The sequence below is a fragment of the Sarcophilus harrisii genome, chromosome 6, assembly GCF_902635505.1.
Source record: "Sarcophilus harrisii chromosome 6, mSarHar1.11, whole genome shotgun sequence".
Classification (NCBI taxonomy): Eukaryota; Metazoa; Chordata; class Mammalia; order Dasyuromorphia; family Dasyuridae; genus Sarcophilus; species Sarcophilus harrisii.
In genome coordinates this window covers 35,642,576-35,665,379 of record NC_045431.1, presented here as the reverse complement: position 1 = coordinate 35,665,379, position 22,804 = coordinate 35,642,576, and the positions used below count along the sequence as shown (strand labels likewise).

The following is a 22,804-nucleotide window of genomic DNA, read 5'->3' as shown; positions in this document are numbered from 1 at the left end:
TGGCCACATCCCTAAACAGGTTTAAAATCTAGGAGATTAGCTTATAATCAGACTTTTAACCTCACCATTAAATATAAATACACACATTGGTAAAAGACAAATACATTTTAGTCTCTGCATCTATTTTGAAATATAGACTTTTTGAGTAGAGGATATTTTAAAGTCTATTAAAAGTTCAAAACATCAGAAATAGTGGCACAGTGTTACCAATTCTTTCATATAAACTTCAAAATAAAAGGGGAGGGATAGAGGGAAGGGAGGATTAAAGAGTCTCAAGGATAAAATTTGCTCAGGGTGGTGCGAGGGATTCTCTTTCACATTCCTCTGGGGAGGATTTGCAGGAGGTACCAACCAGTATCCAAGATTAAAGACATTGAGCTGCAAAGTTCCTTTCAAACTTCTACAAAAATTCCAGATAAAGGAGATCATCTGAGGGGAAGAGCTTCTTCTCTAACAATAGTTTTAGTGGCTTGTACATTACCAGTAGCATAACTTGTGTATGGTTGGTTAGATACATTTACACTGTCTTTTTCAGTCATATGTACCTTTTCCAATAGCAGGCTTCATTAATTGGGATAAGTAAGGCAACACATTAATAGATGGGTAAATCTGTTTTATGCAGCTGCCTGTCCACATAGACTTGTGCATATCCATTCCAAGTTAGAGATGGGATGAGTGATGTAATCCTTAGGCATGGTTAAAATAGAAATCTAAATAATTGGGTCATTCCTGTCTTCTACGACCAGCTCACTCATTATGGCTAAGTCATTGTAAATTTTCACTATAAATTTATATTTTTCTTAATCTCAACTGTTCTCATTTTAACTGGGTACTTCTTCTAATCCTTTGTAAATGGGGAATTTCTATTTATATACTTCACAGAGGCCATTCCTTAACCATATCATTTCTTTAGACCTCTCATTCTTCACCCTTTTAGATGAAGGTGTTATCTTAAACTTCATCCAAAAAAAAAAAAAATTGAGACTATTAGGTAGGAGCTCCCTCTTCTCTCTCCTTCCTTCTATTGTCATCTCAGAGCACTCATATAACACTTTTCTCCTTCAGTCCTACCTCAGATAAAGAGGTGGCCATTGTAACAGGCGACTATCTACATGCACACTTGAATCTCTTCCAGAAAATGATCCTCACTATCTTTTCCACTCTGTCCTTTATCTTCAGTTTCTTCTTGTCTTTTGCTTACAAACATACCCATGTCTCCCCATCCTTTAAAAAAAAAAAAAAAAAAAAAATCTTCACTTGCTTCTATCATCCCCATTAGTTACTTTCCAATGTATTTTCTCTCCTTGATTAGACTATTTGAGCATCTATAGTAGGTGCTTCTATTCCTTTCACTGCCTTTTAAACCCTTTATAACCTGGTTTTAAACTGAAACTGCTCCTTACAAAGTTAGCAAAGTAATACAAAGTTAGCCTGTTTATTTTTCAAACTAAATTTTTATTATTGCTGTTTATTTTTTATATTACTTAAATTCCCCCCTTTATTTATTCTCCTTTCCCTTCTCCCCTCCAAGAGGCCACTTCATATACCAAATTTTTTTCTTGACAATGTGGTGATTCAAGGCAATACTTTCCATATGAAGGCATTCTTAGTATGGAAAATGCCAATCACATCCAGAGAGACAATTATGGAGATAGAATGTGGATCCACGCATAGTATTTTCACCTTGTTCATTTCTTTTTATCTTTTTTGTGGTTCCCCCCCCCCTTTTGTTCTTATTTTTCTTGTACAACATGACAAATGTGGAAATATTTTAAAAGAATTGCTCATATTTAACCTATATCAAATCACTTGCTGTCTTAGAGAGGAGAAGAGAAAGGAAAAAAATTAGAATACAAAGTCTTACAAAATTGAATGTTGAAAACTAGGTTTACATTTATTTGGAAAAATAAAATTTAAAAAAAAAAGATGATAGTAAAGAAAGAGAGAGAGAGAGAAGGGGGAAATCAGAAAAACTGATAAATATATTCTCTCCCCTCCCCCATTTTGATTTTTTTTCATACTAGATTTCTCATCTCTTAAAGGAATTGGGGCAAGTACTTTCTCACTTCTCTCATTGTGACCAATCTTCATTTTTGTAAATTTGCAACATTTCTTTTCCTTTTTGTGTGGTAGTGGTTCTTTCCATAGATCATTGTTTAAATTGTTTCCTTGGTTTTGTCTATTTCACTTTATATCTGTTTGTGTAAGTCTTTCCATGATTCTTTTTATTTGTGGTATTTTATTATTTCTGAAAGTACAATAATATGAATTATATTCATGTGTCAGTTTCTTTAGCTATTCCCCAATCAATAGACATTTGCTTTGTTTCTACTTTTTTGTTACCAAAAAAAAAAAAGAGGGGGGGGGGAAGAGGGATGAAGGAAAAAAGAAGAAAGGAGAGAGGAGGGGAGAAGGTGAGCAGAGGAAGGGAGGGAGAAGAAGAGAGGGAATGAGTGTTGGTGTAAATGGGCCCTTTTTATCAGTGATTTCTTTGGGACAAAATATCTGGCATTAGAATGTCTGGATCGAAGCTTGAAGTCTACATTATGATCACTTTATTTGCATAAGAACTATGGGGGGAAGGAGGAGGAAGAGTGAAGGAACTCCTAGTCTTGATGTATTTATAATAAAATTCTGTCACATTTTTTAAAAGACACTTTTATCGGTTCTACCCTAATTCATAAAAATTCATAAAAATTGTGAAAGACAACTGTCTCTTCTGAACTGCATTTATGAAATTGAACCAAGAACATCAAGTTAGATGTACTACAAATGCAAGAATAATTCAATGTTAGGAGAAAAAACAACACAATTTCATTAAATACAAAAACAACTTAAAACAAATCATTATCTCAATAGATTTCAGGAAAATGCTTATTTATATGCCTCACGTCCTACCAAGCACAGTCAAAAAGACAGCTTTTTAAAATATGACATTAATCTCTCAATCATGAAATCTATTAATTTTTTCATAAAAATGATTTTTTTTTTTACTTCTATGCATATAATGTAATTACTGCTTTTTTCTCCTGGATATTCTCTTGTCTCTAGGGTGCTTTCCTCCTTTCCTCCTTCCCTCCCTTTGTTTTCTCTCTCATTCTCTCTCTACCTCTCCCTTCCTCCATTTCTTCTTCAAAGCCCTGTACTCTTTTTTCTCTCTCCACCATTTTGCTTTGTGATTTCCTTCATTCCTGTGGATTCACTCATCATCTCTGGCCAGATGCTTCTTAATTCTATATTTCTAGATAGTCTCTTTTCTGAACTCCAGTAGCAGTTGACTATTACTTATACATTTGCATATCCAAAGAATTCTTATCTCCTCCCCCTTCCCCTCCCCCCCCTTCACTTCCCCAATGTTTTCCCTCTTCCCAGCTTTCTTATTATTGTTGTGACTGCTACCATCTTTTATTTTTTTAGTTAAAACTTTTTATTTTCAAAACATATGCATGGATAATTTTTCAACATTGAATCTTACAAAACCTTCTGTTCCAAATTTTCTCTCCCTTTCCTCCACTCCCTCCTCTAGATGGCAAGTAATCCAATATATGTTAAACGTGTTTAAAATATATGTTAAATCCAATATATGTATATATATTTATATAATTATCTTGCTGCACATGAAAATCAGATCAAAAAGGGGAAAAAATGAGAAAGAAAGCAAAATGCAAGCAAACAACAATAAAAAGAGTGAAAATGTTATGTTGTGATCCACACTCAATTCCCATTGGATGTAGATGGTTCTCTTCATCACAACACCATTGGACCTGGCCTCAATCATCTCATTGTTGAAAAAAAGGCACATCCATCAGAATTGATCATCATATAGTCCTCTTGTTGCCATTCAGTCATGTAGACTCACAATACTCATGACATCCTTTAGTCCTTATTCCCCCATGTTCTACATGTCCATTCTATTATCAAATTTTGTTTCTAACTATAGCACAACTTGTGTACATTTCTTTCTTTCCACTCACACAGGCACTGCCCAAGTTCATTCAGGATCTAATCATGCCTGACTTGATATTACAATAATCATATTAGGTTTCATTATCTTAATTCTTTCCCCATTTTTCTAGTCTATATTTCATTCGGGTCCTAAAACAGATTTTGTTAAAGAGTTAAGTCTAACCTTGTTGCATCCCTCTCTGTTGCTGTTAGCCTTATTATCTCCAATCTTCAGTTTAAAGTCCTTCCTTTGACATTTAAAGACCTTCCTAAGCTGGCCCCTTCCTATCCTTTCAGTCTTTTGTTCTGTTTATTCTAGATTCAGTTACCTTAGCCAGCTCTTGTTTCTCTCATGCAACATTAATATTTCCTATCTCCATGCCTTCCTTCTGACTGACTGCCATCCCTCTCAAATATATTTGCTGCTTTAAATCTGTGTATATACATTTGTGTGGATACATAGATTAGCATGAATACATAGGATGTGGTAGACCATAATCTGTATTATTGATGGAATTACCCCACTGATCACATCATAGATCCATTGAAGTATTGGGAAATTATTTGAAATACATTAATAGACATTTCTTGGCTATAATATTATTGACCGTATATCATGTTGAATTTGCTTTTTTTTTTTTTTTTTTTTTTTTAATCTTTGTCTAGTAGCCCCATTAATGCTAAAAAAGTCAGTACTACCATAAGCAGTGATTCCTACATTGGACTTTGGAGAAACTACCTGATTCTTTGCTGCAGTGCAGCCACATGTGCATCCTCTTCCCCATCTACTGGTTCCATGAGATGCTCTCCTCCTGAAACGCTGGCATCTACTCCTGACAGTGGTTATGGCATTGATTCTAAAGTAAGTATTTGAAGTCTCTCCATAGTAATAGTGAAGAATTGAATAAAATAATTGTAGAGTTCTTTTTTGTCAGAAAAGTGAGTAGATTAAGTGATCACTTTCTTTCCTTTATATTTTCCAAATTCCTTGTTTTTCTTGGATTAGTAAAGATTTATTTATTTAAAAAGAAATGAAATGTTAATCACATATACACATTTTATTTATTTTCACAATAAAGCCACCATTCTTAAGATCATGATTATGGATTTTTAAAAAAATTATTATATTTATAGCATATCATGTAGTTTTTATTCATTTTTCTAATATTGGAAGGTAAGTATAATTTTAAAAGGGTAGAAGAGAGAATTATAGGATCTTGCCTGGGTAACTGAAGTTTCCTCTCAAAGGCAAGGATGATATTTAGGTGATACCCAGGTAAGTGGATGAGAATTGATATTACAAGATTATAGAATCTTGGTGTAAAAAGGGAACATTGAGGTTTTTTAAAATCACGGGGAACATTGAGGTTTTTTTAAATCACACCTTCAACAACATCTTCAGAAAGAGGCCATCAGTACAGCCTCCAATACCATAAAGTATTGAGTTAGATCTTGTGTTGGGTGATCACAGTCTCCTTTTTGGTATTTGTGCTTTGCATTTTCTCTGATCACGCGGATGATCCAGTCCTAGGAGCCTAGAGTAATGGACTTGTAGCAGATAAAAGTCTGGAGATTTCCTTGTCTGACACTCGGGCATGAAAGCCAGGTTAAGTGACTTGCCCAAGGCTTCACAGCAAGAGCCCAGGACTAACCGAGGGTTTGGGCTCCACATTCCGGACTCTCCCACCATACTCTCTCACCAAGCACCATGTGGCTTCATTTGCTAAAAGGTCAAAGTAAGGCCCTGGGAGAGGAAATGGAATTCACTGCAATCAGAAGGGGAGTTATGGAGCCCAGACTAGAGAGCAGATCTCCTGTCTTCTAACCCATGTTTTCCCCACCTTAGCCCATTACTGGCATCCTAAGGCAATCTGGAACACAAAATGTTGGGGGAGCTAGCCTGGAACAGGGAGAAGACCATGCAAGTAGGAGTCAAGACACCTGAGTTCTAGACTTGGGTTAGTAATTAACCTGCTGTGTGACTTTGGGCAAATTATTTAACCACCTTGAGTTATGCCAGTTTTATTGATTTGTTTTTCCAGTGCTGCTTGTATAATGTTTATGTCTGTCTATTCATTATCCCTGACCAAAAAATAGTTTAACATGTTAAATTATTTTTGTTCTTTTTAGTGCTATGAGATTGTAGGTTTACTTTGTCTACTATAAAAACACAGTATTTTTTCCCCCCCAGATTATTGGCATTCCATCCCCTTCTTCCTTGTTTAAGCACATAGTTCCAATGATGCGCTCTGAGAGCATGGAAATAACTGAATCCCTTGTTCTTGGTCTTGGCAGGACCAACCCAGGAGCTTTTAGGTAATTATTATCTTGTCTCTATATTTTCTATATAAGTAAATAATTAATAGAAAAATTGGCTACTTATTTAGAATTCTAAGGGTAGTGATTTTGATAATGTTTCTTCATCTCTTATATGTAGTGATTTTTGAAAAATGAATCTACCATCCTTAATTAGTTTTATAAGAAAATTGAGCCTTATTTATGATGAATCCCTGTTTTTATTTTCCTCCTTAAGTACCACGTTATATTTATAGACTTAACAGAAAGTAGGATGGATTTTAAGTGACATAAATGAAACACTTAGTTGTTTTTAATTCTCAAGCATTTCATAGAATGTCATTCTTAGGGCTTGAGGTGTTTATATATAAAGTACATTCTTTCGATCTGCTTGAGGAAAATGTTGTCCAGCTCTGATCTTCCCTTCATTTTCTTAAGGATGCCCCTAGTTAATCTGATCACCCATGCAAGGCCCCACGTGACAATACCTATTTTATCCCTAAGTGTCATGAGTTTCATGCACAGCTCAGCCTCCTCTTGCCCCTTCTGCATTCTGGAAGGGTCTCCACCCTCTCTCACTTGGCTGTCCCTCCGCCTTCTGTGACTTTAGGTGTTCATTTCTGTGGGGATGACTATAAAGGACAGGTTTTCCCTTTGCTACCGCACTGCCCTTCTGCAGACTGCCTGTGTATCCTCCTGCCCCAAACTTGTCCCTGCTCCTGACTTCCATCTTTTAGTAGCCCATTATCAGCATCCTTCTAGTCACCAGGATTAAAGCCTTCAAGCTGCTCTCTGTTCTTGCTTTCTCACCTGTCCCATCTTATCACTTTAGCCCCAAAAGGTCTCTCAGATCTTGTCTCTCTATGCTGCCGCCACCCTAGACCAGCCTCCCACATTGTCTCTTGCCCACACTTCCATGAGGACCCCGAGCTGTTCCTGTTTCCACTCTTGGCTCCCTGGCACCTGGGGAATGCCCGTCCTACCCGACTCAGGGGGGCGGCAGGCAACTGGGCACCCTCTGGCTATACCTCTCCCCGGGCCTGCCCCTGCTGCTGTTGCTATCAGAACCTTTCCCTCTGTGTGTTCTGGCCCCGACCTCTCCTGCCACTGTCTCCTCATCCCAGGCAGTGAGGACTCTGGGAAGGTGCCCGGAAGCCATCTTGTTTTCTTCACATTTCTCATAGCACTTGGTAGGACCTTTCCTCTGCCCTCACCACATTATGATTTGTATTCTATATTTTGTGTCTGCATCTTCATAAACATCCGAGACATTTGAGTTTGAAGAGTTTCTCCTGACTTCATTTTATGGGTGAGCGAAGAGGGGGGTGGGGAGGTTAATTAACTTGCCCAACGTTACACTGGCTGTAAGTGGCAAAGCTTACTGTTCAGACACGTGCCCTCTGCCTTTGGACCCAGCAGTCTCCTCTCTCCTGGCAGCGCCTGAAATCCTTGGGGGACTGATTGTGTCTTATTTCATCCATTGGCCATTAACACCCAGCTCAGTGCCTGACAAATATTGGGCACAGTATATGTGTTTAAATTATCAGTCAGCTGAATTTTTCTACCTCGAACTTCAAAAAAAAAAATAAAACTTTAAATGTTTTAAACATTGATAACTAACTTTCTTATGCATTATAATGAAATAGAGGCATATTACACCAGTAAAGTTTTCTAAAGAACTTTTTTGATTGCTTTTCCCCCCCCAATAAGTTCTGTTAATGTGTCTGCAGATTTTCTGTTTTTTTTTTTCTTTTTAGTATATTCTTTTCAGATGACAATTAATAAAAAGTTCACTATTAGAAAATAAATAGAAAGCGTATATAGAAATACTTGATTGTTATCAAAATTGACTGACCTAATCCCTGTTTCCAATACAAATTGAATGCTAAAAATCAATGATTAAGACTGGCACTAGGGTTTTTTGTTCATTTTTTTTCATGTATTTTCATTTAAAGTTTGATTATATCAGCTTGGTTATTAATGTAGCAATTAATATTTTTCTTTCCAGGGAACTAATAGAAGAATTGCACCCTATAATTAAAGAAGCACTTGAAAGAAGGCCAGAGGTGAGAACAGTTGAGTGATTTTGAGCCTCCAAATTAGTGGATTTTCTTCTACTTCAGGCTACCTACTCCTTTGCATTAACCAAAAGGAAGGAGGAGGCAATTAAGGGAGAGGAAAGTCACTTTTTTTTTTTCTAAAGGATGAAAGTAGAAATGAATAGGGCTTACTCAGGGGATAGTAAGGAAGTCAACTAGATGAACAGAATTCATGTTGGGAAAAAGGTTTCATTTCATTTCATCCAGGACCACTGGATGAAAAGTCTTAAAGCCAGATAGGCATAAGGAATGGACAAGAGAGAGAGACTTGTTATACCATTATCAACCAAGAAATGGTTTGATGAGTGTTTTCTTTGGCATTAGTATATAGAGCAAATTAAAGTAAGAAGAGATTGTTAGGATGATGTGATGTGTGATGGGTTAGGTGATTATAAGAGGAATAGAGAAGTGCTTAACAAAATTATAAGCATGCCCCAAATAATGTTAATTCCCCCTGTGAAAACATAATTTGAGTTGAAACAAAGTTGTAGGGAAAATTTCCATTACAGTTTTAGATTAGTAGCAAGAGCATTGTTCTGACAGCTGTCCTCTCTATGCCTCCTCATTCCAATGTAGGAGTGGCCAGACTGGAATGGAGTTAGGTCCCAAAGAAAAATTATTTGAGGAAGTCTTTCCAAAAAAAAAAAAGATTTGTCTATGGAAGATGTCCCCATGTTTCTGTGTAAACCCAGACTTATGCGACTAAGACTATTGAAAAATTATTTAAATATCAGAAATAGCAGTAAACAAACTACTTAATGATGTTTCATCAGTATTGTTACGTTACATATTTACTTGCTTTTTTTGTATAATAGCTTTTCAAAATCACATTTATTATTTTTAAAGGGTGAAACCAAGCCTTTTCAAACAAAAGAATGATTAATAAGCAATCAAATAGTTTTTTCACTTATAAGATTCAGCTCTTACTTTGGCCAATATTATTTGATGTCAGCTTTTGGCTGAAAAATTGTGAATTATAAGACCTTATACAAGATAATTATTTATCTGTCCCATATTTATGATTCCTATTTATAATGATTATAGAGACCTAATGACTTGGAAAATGTGTAACTTAATGAACATTCTGCACATTTTTTCACTATCATGCCATAACTCTATACACTTAAAAATGCATCAAAACTGCTTAGAAATAAGCTAAGTTTCTCTTCAGAAAGAGAGAGAGAGAGAGAACGTGAACAGATTTGTGAATGAAGATTTAGTGGTAAATTTTTTTTTTCATTTGTAGCATATAATAGGGGTTTAAACTAGTGTTACTTAGACAATTGAATAATTAAAGTACTTTAGATTCCTCGAATAGTAAAAAGTTGTGGGGCTTAAAATTTTAAAAGATCATTACTGTTAAAGCCAAAAAAACCGGGATTCATATCCAGTTCCTGTTACTATCTGTATAATCTTGATAATATGAATCGAGCTCACAAAGTTCTAGTTTCCCAACCCTGAAATGGGTATAAATAATACTTGCACTAAGTACCAAAGATTATTATGCTTAGTAAATCTTGAAAACTGTGTTAGTGTGTTACCGGCATAAAAATAAAAGGTATATTCACAGACAGCCAAAGCTATGCATAAGTCCAAAATAATTTCTAATTTAAATTTTGACTTTTCAAGGAGTGCTAAGACTATGATTGAGCTAGGAGGAAGACCTTTTAGAAGATTTTGGACATTGTTCTGAAAAGTTTAATAAAATGTATTATGAACCATTAGCTAAAGTACCACTCATTTCCTCAGGAGAATAGAGTAATAAAATACAACACATGATGCAGCTTACAAGATGAGGAAGTACATTGATTAATGGTATAGATAGAGAAGGAAGTTGGGGGAAGAGGAAGAAGAAAAAGAACAGAGTTAAGTAAGAAAAAGTTGGTAAAGAGAGAGAAGGAAAAAGAAAATAGAAATTTATTTTAATTTATTTTAAAAGTTTACTATGTCTTAGGCATGTTGCTAAGTTCTGTGAATATAAATTAATACCTCTTTGCAAATTGTTTCTATACAGTGCTTAACATCTTTGAGTTAAGACATGAAAACAGATGTATATGAAATAGATAGAGCTGGGCTGCTTGCCTGGATTTAACCACCCAATCCTGTTTTAGGCAGCCTAATATATAATTGTCATGTAGTAGAAATACTGCAATGTAGAATACAGTTGAAAGTGTTAAGTATTAAAAATGTTGAATTAAGAATTAAAACACATTGATCTGAAAGGCATTCCTACCTTAATCTTGATCTTGTCATTGGACTCGATCAGATGGGCTTCCATTTCTCATATGTAAAGTGAAGAATTTGAGCTAGATGAAAGGTTACCAACATTTTCAAAATTGAAAGGATCCCTTTTAAAATAAACAAGAAGCTACCCCAAAACCTCATGCCATCTCATAACAGTTGTGTTATTAGTACCTATTCAGGGAAAAACATTATATAAAGCTACTATCAATTCAGTAATACTTTTACATGAATGTCTATTTTATTTAATCACAAAAGCATCCAAATACATTTGGAAAATGTTAATAAATAAATAATAAGATTTTAGTGGTATGTTTGTTTATGGATGTGTATGAATGGCTACTTGAATAAATCTTCGCCCACCTCCACTATCTGGGATTCTGTAGCCCCAAGGTTGAAAATCTGGGAGTGCTTTGCCTTTGAGATATTTTTCAGCTCCAAGTCCTCTGATATTCTCCAAGAGAAATTAATTTCAATTTAATTTGAGAATTTGTGGAGAGACATTATAGTCTAGTGGATGGAAATCACATAGCCCAGAGGCTGGGCAGCCTAAGGTTCAGGTCTAGCACATCTTGTATCAATAAAATTGCAAGTCCAATTAACCAGAAAAAAAAATTGAGCTTAAAACTTCACTAAGACTTTTGGGACATGTTGGTGAATACAAAGATGAATGAGATATAATCCTTGCCTTCAAAGAACCCATGGTCTAGTAATGGGACTGGCATGTACATTGACAATGATAATTTAGAGTGTGGGAATATATTTTGTAAACAGATGGTTTATTTTATCAAATAATTAGTTTGGGGTAACTGCCAAAATTTGTTTTATGTTCATTTCTTCTCTATTTTCTGAGTTAGATGATACATGGTAATCATATATTTATCATAGGATAATATATCTAGAACATTTAATTCCATGTCTGCTAACTCTACTTCAGTTGAAATAGCTATCATTTCCATATCTAAACATTTTGCTGTGAAATGGTTTCTTAACCAGTTCTTGGGGGGTACGGGGGAACTCTTATTAGGCTATTATAGCTACAGGTGAACTTGAGAACTTTTAGAGAATATTTTTTCAGATTTATATCTTTTGATGTTTCTTGTTCAGCGTTTAGTACACTAAATGGTGCTTCTCAGGGAATACAACATGCCTAATGTCCTTGTAGTTAATTTCTAGTCCTTGGAGAATGGGAGTGAGGGGAGCTTTTTATTTTAAAATTGTCAAGATTAATTAAATATCTAAAAATCTATTTGGACAGAATTAACATAGAGAAGAAATTTTAAAGAACATAACTTTAATCCACTTCTTAATTTTTTCCAGTTACTCTAAATCAAGTAATATTGTACTCTCTTAAATTTATAACTCATTAGAAAGTAACAGTGAAGCTTAAATTCTATTACTCTTAGCCATACTTTAGCCACTGCTTGCTTGGCAGTTGGAAATTTCATTATTTGGAATGTGAGTCGTACAACTTTTCTTCTCTATAATAATAATAATAATATCTTAAAAATCTTAGTGAAGTTTAAAGCTTTAATAGCTTAAAACATGGAATTAAAATGCCAGTATCAATAGAGGAAGAAATAGGAAATAGAGGAGACATGAACAGAATCTTTTAGAATGAGTGTCTTATTCTCCAAAATCAGATAATTTGTCCCAAACTGATTATTTAATGAAATAAATGAAATATTTTAAAAATATACTGATATAGTATGTTTGTGTTCTTATCAGTCTACCTTACTATACCATCAGCTTTCCCCCCCCCCTTTTTTTTTTTAAAAAAGAAGAGATGCTATCTATCTTTGTATCTTATGTTTTGTACCTTTGACCTAGTTTGTATTGATTAAATGTTTGGATTTTGTTTATTTTTTTAAGCTGAGCTGGGATTTCATTGTTAGAAGGGTTTTCCCAAAAAAGCAAAAATCCCCATAACAAGGCAGATCACCGCCTGTTCTGCTGCTTATATTTTTAGGGAGCTGGCTGCTTGGAGCACTAAGAAATTAAGGCGTAGTGTCACACATGCCAGACAGCTGTCCTGGAACTCCAGTTGTCTTGCCTCTGCGGCCCTGACCTCCATCCATGACATCTCGCTGCTTCTTCCTAGATACTTGAAAGTTTTTTGACAGTGTGAAGCTACCTTAAGGCTTTTGGGATGTTCTGTATCCTATTTGGTCCTCTAATTGTCAAAAGTAGCTGGTTATTCACATCATTAGCATCAAAAGTTCAAGCTCTCTTAGCCTACTTCTCAGTGCTACAATTTTTTAATAAAAACACTTCTCAGAAGTTTGGGGACTTCTTGGAATCCTCTTGGAGTTTGTATTGCTGCTCCTTTTCTTACTTCTGTGAAACTCAGAACTCCCTTGTACATTCTCTTCCATTTAAAGCAGAGTTTTCCAACTTTTTTCGCTGCTGTTAAAGGTTTAACAAATCTGTAAACTGGACCATAAGAACATAGATCTAGAGCTGCAAGTAAGTTTCAGAACCATTGCACAACCTTCAATCCCCATTCTATGGATGGTTTAAAAAGTTCAATGTAATACAGTACAAGGCCGAAACCAGATTGCACCCCACATCCTTTGATTTCAAATCCAAACCCTATTCACTGTACCATGCAGCCTCCCTAGATGTAGAACCTTTATTTCTTCCCTAAAGTTATCCTAAAATAAAAATTCAGTTTTTTTTCCTTCCCATTCACAATATTGCACCTGGCAGAATGCCGAAAATGATGTTTGTATAAATGAGATATTTCAGACAGCTTGAAGTGTCAACACCACTGTTGTGAGGAAAATCCTTTGTACTCTTTAAAGTTCAGTAAAAAAGACATCACCGCATACATTCTAATATGTCTTCTGTATTTCCTTTGATATGGAGCAGAATATGAAACGGCGCAGGCGTCGAGATATTTTGCGAGTGCAGCTGGTACGGATATTTGAACTGCTGGCCGATGCTGGTGTCATCAGCCACAGGTTAGTACTGGAGCTGTTTTCTTTGGGGCGAGAACATTGAAATGCAAAAAAGAACAAAGTCCTTAGGGAAAACCATTCTTTGTTACTCTTATAGAGTAGTACTTATGATGCAGTCATGTTATGCAGCAGCTAGGGGCCTCCCAGACTCACACTATCTTGGTGGGAGAAAGGACCAAAAGCTGCCAAAAGCTATCCGTGCCTGACCTGCAGCCCCTGTTCTGCAGATCCCACAAAGGGCTGAAGCCTTCCAAGGAGAGGAAAACTATGGTCCCTTGTGACTGCCCTCTTCTCTTGTGGTGGAGATGCTCCTTGGGGAGAGCCTGCATTTGCCCCTTGGACACTGGGGCTGGTTCTTCCCTCAGCCAAACACAGCAAGCCCAGTTCTTCCCTCTTATAAACCTCACAATACTGAGAATCTTTTCTGTTTTTGACTGCCATTACAACAGTATTTACATAGGAAGTAGGAAGACAGGATGCTATGATAGAAAGTATATTTGCTCTGGGGTTGAATAGTTTACATCCAGATCCTGCTCCTGGAGCTTACTGCCTATACAACATAGCATGTCCTTGTCTTTGTCTGCAAAATGGACTCTGAGGTCCCTTCTGGCTCTAAATCTCAGGGCTTATGATCCTACCTACTACAAGTTTTAGGATGTAGTAATATGAAAGTAATGTTAATTAGCCATTCCATCTGTGGCATGGGATAGAAGTGGTACAAATAATCCACTTGACATGTGGTTTTTTTTTTTAAGTAACTGTACAACTTAGACAAATAATCCAAAACCTCATTGTCATAGGCATGCAAAAATTATACAAGACTCCCTGCATTACAGACTATATATTGATGAAATTGTGTTATTCTATATCACCTTTGCCATCTCCTTGTGAATTCATAACATTCTTTGTTTGTCTCCTTCATTTAGCGTTTGCTCATAGTGTTTTGTGATACCATTCTTATGATTTTTTCTTTTTATTTTATTCTATAATTAGCATCTACTGTGTGCAAGGTTCTACTAAGATAGCCTGACATCTTGGAGTTTACATTCCAACATTGTTGTATTATGTAGTTTTCTCATGTATGTGTATCTTGTCTCTCTAATTCTAGTTTATATTTTCTTTTTTAATCAGTTTGTAATTTTTGGTACCTCTTTGTACTACTCAATTCCTTATTCATAGAAGGTACTCAAGAAATATTTTTCTTATTGTACCATACTTGTAGCAGTCAGTGGATTCTGAGTCATAAATATAGTAGCCTTGAGCACATAGTTTAAATTATTATATCCACTTCTCTTTCTAGCCCTTTATTTTCTCTTTCCCCTATTCACTTTCACTTCCCTGCTAGAATACCTCAGGTCAAGTCAGAGAGGCTAGTGCTATTGGATAGGATTCAAAATATTAAAATTCATGAATTTTAGAATGAAAGAAAATTAAGCATCTGGATTTGTGGCAAAACCTGGCTTCAGCTCCTTCTCTGCCAGGACATTGGACTAACCTGTCTAGCTCTAAATCTGTGGCCTCTGAATTATAAATTAAGCAACACAGATTTATTTAGGGCCTAGTGTATAATAGGCATTGTGTTAAGAGCTAGCATTACAATCCCTTCTTTCAAGGAGCTTACATTCTGATAGAAGAGACAGAATATACATGCATGTACAGAAGAAAATAGTTACATCCATGATAATTTGAGAGAGTAACTTTAATAGTAAAGGGAGGCTGTCGGGTATGACTTCATGGAGAATGCAGCTCTTGAGCAACATCTTAACAGAAAAGAAGGATTCTCTGAGGGGGGAATAGGGAGAGAGTATAGTCCAGGCATGTTAATCAGCTGGTGCCCAGGCCCTGAGATGTCTACCAAGAAGAGAAAGGAGATCTGTTTGACTAGATTGCAGAGTGTGGAAAGGGGAGAGATATATAATGAGGCTAAAAAGATAGGTTGGGGTAAAGTTGCAAAGGGCTTTAAAATTTAGAGAAGTATATTTTTTATTTAGAGAGAGCCACTGAAGTTGATAGGATAGGAGAATATGGAGGATGAACTGAAGTAGAGAGTGTCTTGAATTAGGTTAATCAATTAAGAGTCCATTGTAATACTCTAGGCTAGATGTGATTCATGAATATCTTAAATGTACTTTATGTTACCTATCTTATCCGATTTTCAGCCTTTATTGGCTTTATGTGCCATATTCCTCTATTATATCTTCCTGAACATTTTTAGGTGAATTGCATGTCCTTTTGCAGTTTTGTATTCAGTTTTGATTCTCATCTAACTGAACAGAAACATTGTCTTAATATGCAATTTTTGTGGAACTCATCTTTTTGGTTACCTTTGAGGAGGGTATCCAAATCCATAGGAGTAGATTCATTTCAGTATATAAAATAGGTTTAACATGAGTTTAAAAGAAAACATATTAGCAGGTGTACATCCATAGTTCCTTATGTTTTATCTCACCAGTCCCCATTCAGTTTGAGAAGTTGTTTAGATGATGGCATTAACCCACTATTATTTCATTCTACCCGTGAATGGCTGGCATCATACTGTTTGGAGTATTCATGATATTGTATTGTAGCTATACCTGATCTCAGTGAGTTCTATGTTCATTCATGAATGATTAGCCAAATGACCCAAATGGAACCAAACAAATTAATTGATGAATATTGCCTATTGCCCAGACTGTAGCATGTATTTAATTGGGTTCATTTGGTTAATCCATGTGGTCAATGAGTAGGAAGAAGAGCTTTAAGATATTCCCTAAAATAAAAACCTATCTTTTTAACAACTATATTCTTCCAGTGATTATATATTGTTGCTCTCCTGAAGCACCACCATTTCCAAAGCATTAAAATTACAGGTGACTTCTGAACAGTGGAGAAATTTGTGTCAGGTTTAGATAAGCTTTTGGCATATATTATTTGGTCCTAAAATCTGACTAATAAACTAATCTATGCTCTCTTAATTTGCATATGGTATAACCCTTTATGTATAAATCATGTACGATTTTGGCCTTTTTGTGTGTGTAAGAATAGTGTAAGATACAGATTATACTTAAAAGATATGATTGAGGGGCAGCTAGATGATAGTGATAGAACACCAACCCTGAAGTCAGAAAGACCTGAATTCAAATCTTCTCTCAGACATTTACACTTCCTAGGTGTGTGACTTTGGACAAGTCACTTAACCCCAGTTGCCTCAACAACAAAAAAAGATATGATTGAAAAAAGAGTACATGTAATTTAAAAAGGATAAACAGATATCATCGGGTGCTGTGTTGATATAAGAATGTAAAAATACTTGGAGGAAGGCCTAGTCTGGGGAGAATTTCTGGGAAGGGGAAGAATAAGATGGGGTGAATTATGAAGCCAACTTCTGCTTTTAGAGAAAGTTTATATATCAGTGAGCTCACAGGGCCATTGAAATAATGAATTACAAATTTTTTACAGAATTTTAATCTGAAAAAAGTTTTAAACTATTAAAAAAAACCACATTTATTATTTAAAAAAGAAAACTATCCACATTCAGGCATATTAAGGTGGTATATATCAAAATCATCACATGTAATTAGCTAAATTTTATAAGATCAAATTATAAACATAAAATACATTTGTTATAAGCACATTTGTGCTTATAAAGCACATGGAGACTATTAATACTCACTTTGGACTCCTTGTTAAAAAAAAATAATAACCTCTTATTCTACTAAGGTAGAATTGGTACTGAAACAGTATTTTTAAATGTCACATGATAAAAGTCACATAAAGTCTCACAAAAAAATAAAAGTAATATGAGTCAAGTTGTGTTAAAACACAAAACTGGTATTTTTTTAAAATCACATACTATGTTTATTTTTCTGAAACCTTATTAACAAAAGAATTTGGGGTCCCATGCTACCATCAAGGACCAGTATTATCAAAGCTAGTATTGTCTTTTAGGAAATACAATAAAATGTATTCATAATTAAATACAGATAGAATGGTAAAACAGTATAGAAAACACAAAAGAAAACTTTAGGGAATTGGGTTTTAAGTTTGCCTTCACAAATGTTTATTTTCTTAAAGAGATTATAAAATTAGACTGTGAATACTTGGTTGTTGTGCTTTTAAAATATAAAATTCTTCTTATACAATATTAATAATCAATAAAGGAAGGAATTTGTTTCTGTGCTTTTAAATATAATATTGTGTTACTACCATATTTAGATAATGTTTTAAAACTCCACCAAAATAAAGTTGTCATTTTCTAATTAACATTATTATATGTTCATATAATATACTTGCTTAGTATAGGACCACAAATACTTAATCAACATCTTGTTTCCCTGATAAAACATCAACATTATATTCAAAATCCTAAGGCATTCACAATCCTATTAATATAGGAATTTTGCAGAGTTTAACAAATGTACTTCTGATTTTGGTTCTTTAGTTCTTTAGATGACTTAGAAAATCTTGTTTTTTGTTTTTTGTTTTTTTTTTACTTTGTATTTCTTTAATAATTTTCCTTTTTTATTTTCAGTGCAAGTGGTGGCCTTGATAATGAAACACATTCCCTCAATAACACTTTGCTGGAATATGTAGATCTAACTAGGCAACTCCTAGAAGCTGAAAATGAAAAGGACTCTGATACCCTGAAGGATATCCGATGCCATTTTAGTGCCTTAGTGGCGAATATCATTCAGAATGTTCCAGGTATCATTCTCAGTATTTATAGCATTAATTGATTCTCTGTGTCTTCTTTCCTCCAATGGTGACTACAGTGAGACTGGGACTTAAAGTGACAAGACCTAAGCATTAGGAAATGTTAGAGAAGTGCAGGTGGCAAGAGGTTATAAAATTATTGAATTGACACATTTTCATTTTCATGCAAAATGAAGACTAAAAGAGAAATTTAGAGGCAAACAATAGTGGAGGCTTTTAGTAAACTTGTTGTAGATATATTGGGCAGCAGAAAGAAGTACACAAAAGGGAAAAGAGAGGGAGGGAGAGAGAGATGAGAGTGGAGAAAGAAAAAAAAAGTCTGGAGAAAAGGTAAACTGGTATCTTTAAATCAATAATAACCTTGAAAAAATGAGAAGTAATGAATCTGACATCTAGTTTGTGAATAATATATTGTTGATAACTTTCCAAAAAATTATAAGGTACTGTATATCTATAATATATCAAATATTGTTTTGGGGCCTATTACAAATATAAATTTAATTTTAAAACTAGAATTAATTTTTCTGATCTATTAATTATGTTTTTATTAGGATATGAATTCTATTTCAAAAAATTATTATCAACTTTTTCAAGACAAGGCTCTTCACTCTCCCTGTATGTTTGATTTGCCTACATATATTCTGTTTCTTATGTGGGTTTTACAACCTTCAATTTCTGAAAATCAAATAGTAAGCTTATGGCATAATACAGATTCAATGATAAGAATCAATAATAAGACACTTGTGACTTGTAAGTTTCTTGTAAGTAAGATTTAGGACTTGAGAATACTTCTAAGCATCAAATTCTGACATTACCTATTTATTGAATTTTTTAGATGATCTCAAATAAAAATTCATTGATAATTTTAATGTATTTTTATGAATGTGTAAGAGAGAAACAGAAAGGGAGCGAGGGAGAGGAGGAGAGACAGGGAGGGGGCGGTGGGGGCAGAGAGAGACAGCTAAAAGCTAGAGTTTTCAGGTACAACCTCTGATACTTACTGCCTTTATGATTCTGGGCAAGCCACTTAACTTCTTAATTCCCCAGATGAAAAAGCGTTAACCTGCATCAATAGGAGGACTTTCTAACCAGGAGCTACACAAATAGAGGGTGTGGATGTATGTGTACAGGGGCATGCACATGCACATAATAGACTTGTAATTCTTATAGGATAAGTAGATTACTTGCTAAATTTAAATTGTATTGCAAAACTAGACATTGTATTTCCAGATCTTCTAGTATAGAGTGATTGTTAAAGGTTGAAGTATCTCAGATAGTCCAGCTCTCTCTCATTTTATAAACCTAGAAACTTGGGGCCCTTTGGATAAAGTATTTTGACTGAGGTCATACAATTAGTGTCATAGTTGGAACTGTATCCCAGATTACCGATTTCCATCCTGTTTTCAAATACATCATATTGCCAGGATGAAATTTCTGCTTTAAAAGTTGTCATATACCATGCCATAATAACATATGCTGTAATCTTTCTTTTTTACTTGGCATAAATGAAATAGAAATAAAATGGAATATATCTTTCTGACAACATTGTATATTGAAAGTTTGCCTTTACTAAAATGATAAATTTGAAATTTTAGTTCACATTTTTTTCACATACTTTTAAAGGAGAGTAGGGTAAAACTCAGGTACTTCTGTTTTGCTTTTCTTTATAGTTCACCAGAGAAGAAGCATCTTTCCCCAGCAGAGCCTTCGTCACAGTCTCTTCATGTTGTTCAGTCATTGGGCAGGTCCTTTTAGCATCATGTTTACTCCTTTGGACAGATACAGTGATAGGAACATGCAGATTAATAGACACCAGTACTGTGCATTAAAGGTATTTACCTACCACTGTATTTTTCTCATAACATGTGGGTATTCAAACCATGATGCATTAGAATTCAGCTTAGCCACTTTTTCTTTTACTTCTCTCCTCTATGTACACTGCACTCCAACTTAATTTGTGGTTTTATCTAAACATATTCTTATGTCTGTAGCTTTGTTTTACAATATTCCTGTTACCTGGAATGATCACTCCTTCTACTTTACCCCGTAACTCTCCCTGTTTGTGTGTGTGTAAAAGTTTGGTATATAAAAACTTAAAGTTTTTATTTTTAATCTTATTTGAAATATTTTTAGATTTTATAAATTGACTGGGTGCCATGTCATTTACTTTTTCTATATTACAGATATATGTATTATTGTACAGACATTATTATATCTCTGTTTTATGAGATTTGAGATTAGCAAACATTAAAGTTGATTGAATTTTCTCAGTCAGCTTCACTCAACAGCATTATTTATTAGATTGTCTATTTTTAATGTTGTTTTTGAAGGCTATGTCTGCTGTTCTGTGCTGCGGCCCTGTTGCGGATAATGTAGGACTCTCTTCAGATGGCTACTTATACAAATGGCTGGATAATATTTTAGATTCTCTGGACAAAAAGGTAATAGGACAAACGTGTGTCTTTGTAGTACTTTGTATTCATGTATCTTTTAAGGAATTTAGGATTCTAGGATGAACTAATTAATCTGAGCCCTGTTTGTTAAATGATTAAAAACTGAATTTTAATTAAAACATGCAGAAAGAGAATATTGTATAAAAGTAATCCAGAATTATCTAAGATTCTAATTCTTAAACAGTATTTGTTAGTTGATGGTATGTCACATTTCCCTTACTTATGAAAATGGACTTATTAATTGTCATGTTTTATTAGGCTGAAATAGTGTATTTTGTACTTTTGTAGAGAATATTTGATCTCCTATAATAAAAATTTTTTCCATATTTACTTGTTTATTCAACCTTCTGTCTCTACTTCACCTTAGTTGTCCCTTCCCTTCATCCATATCATTCCTACAACCTGCACATTACTTTACGTTTATTGTCTTCAGTTTTGAGGAGGGAGTGTACATTTTTCCCTTTCTAATGTCTTATCTATGACTACTGCATTAGAGTGGATTTTATACAAAATGTTCTAGACATGAATGACAGCTTAAAGTAATAAATGTATTATTTACACTTGATCTTAACACCATCAGAAAGGCTTTCAAAGAGGAGTTTCAAAGAGGGCTTGAACCACAAGCCCAAATTTATTAAAGTAACTTCATCCTCTGGTGTCCTCTTTTAGTAGTTCCATATCTGCTTAATTGGGAATCTGATGGGAGGAATTAATATAATTAATTATATAATAAATACATGCTATTATAGTGAAAACATTTCTGAAAATCAAAAATTAAATTTTCTCTATTTTTACATTGTTTTTAAGGTTCATCAGTTGGGCTGTGAGGCTGTTACGCTCTTATTGGAGCTCAACCCTGACCAGAGCAATCTGATGTATTGGGCTGTGGATCGCTGTTACACGGGTTCCAAGAGGGTCGCCGCTGGCTGCTTTAAAGCTATAGCAAATGTGTTCCAAAACAGGTCTTTTATTATTTTGTTTTAACATTGCCTTTTATTTAGACATTGCTTTTCAATGAGTTGTTTTCACTTCCCTTTAGAAATACTATGTTTGTTAATAGTAGAGTGTTTCTTTCTGCTTTAAAGTATTTTGCTGAATATGTAAAATTTATTCCCAGAGACTACCAGTGTGACACAGTGACTCTCCTAAACCTGATATTGTTTAAAGCAGCTGATTCTTCGAGGAATATCTATGAAGTTGCTATGCAATTGTTACAGGTCTGTCAACAGTTTTTAGTTAAGCCCGTGCTTTACTTCTCATAGATCAGAATTGTTTATTTTACTTCTTTTAACATGCATCATGTTTTATATACATACATACATATATTTATAATGAGTTAGCTTGCCAGTAGTGGACAGAGTATGGGTCATTGAAATTCAAAAAATATGTGACCAATTCAGTTGACTATATAGATTCACATTTGTAATTTCAAATGTATGTATATGAAGTCATTTTGGAAAATTATGAGTTCTATAAAATCCATTTGTTTCTAAAATCTTATTTAATGTTAAGAGTACCTTAAATTACCTCCAGTACATGTTATACTTGAGTAAAAAGAAAATTTATTTTATAGTAATCTTTTATTAGATTATCTTTCTCAAATGAATAAAAACTATTTTCATGAAACTAAAGTTTTCCTTTATGAGAGAATATTTTCATTTACTCTTTAAATTTTTGGCAATATAAGAATGAGATGACAAGCTCTTAACTGACCTGCTAGGTTTGGAAAACATCATATATTTCCAAATAATATGAATTTTCATATCATATTCTTTTTACTCAAAATGGAAATAGCCATTCTTGTCAATTTGGAGGGGTTTTTTTAGAGCTTTTGACTCCTTCACATCAATATTAGAGCTAATTCTGAGAGGGCAGTTGGATGGCACAGTGTCCAGAGTACTAGGGCCTTCCTTGATTATTGTGAGGATCAAATGAGACTGAAGCACTTAGCATAGTAGTAGTAGTCATAGTTGTTGTTATTGTTTTAAATTATACTTATTTTGCAAGAAAGGGGGGAAATGGTAGAAGTTTATTATTGTATATTTTAAGCCTTGGGACAGAGCTGTATTGTTTATTGGCATTTAACACAAAGTTTCCTATAAAATGCCATAGGAAAATT

General features: G+C 34.4%; 1 protein-coding gene across 9 annotated transcripts in view; it reads left to right on the top strand.

The window, feature by feature from the left end:
* FRYL (FRY like transcription coactivator) overlaps window positions 1-22,804 on the top strand; it is a 262,394-nt gene that overhangs the window by 169,250 nt on the left and 70,340 nt on the right. For 8 of the 9 annotated variants that reach the window (XM_031942465.1, XM_031942463.1, XM_031942464.1 and 5 more), the window contains 9 exons: window positions 4,612-4,807; window positions 6,137-6,261; window positions 8,249-8,306; window positions 13,452-13,543; window positions 18,051-18,223; window positions 19,903-20,063; window positions 20,563-20,673; window positions 21,493-21,647; window positions 21,803-21,902. In XM_031942465.1, the coding sequence (XP_031798325.1) occupies window positions 4,612-4,807; window positions 6,137-6,261; window positions 8,249-8,306; window positions 13,452-13,543; window positions 18,051-18,223; window positions 19,903-20,063; window positions 20,563-20,673; window positions 21,493-21,647; window positions 21,803-21,902 (1,171 nt within the window). The remainder of the gene's footprint in view (window positions 1-4,611; window positions 4,808-6,136; window positions 6,262-8,248; window positions 8,307-13,451; window positions 13,544-18,050; window positions 18,224-19,902; window positions 20,064-20,562; window positions 20,674-21,492; window positions 21,648-21,802; window positions 21,903-22,804) is intronic. The other variant, XM_031942459.1, reaches the window with a different exon arrangement.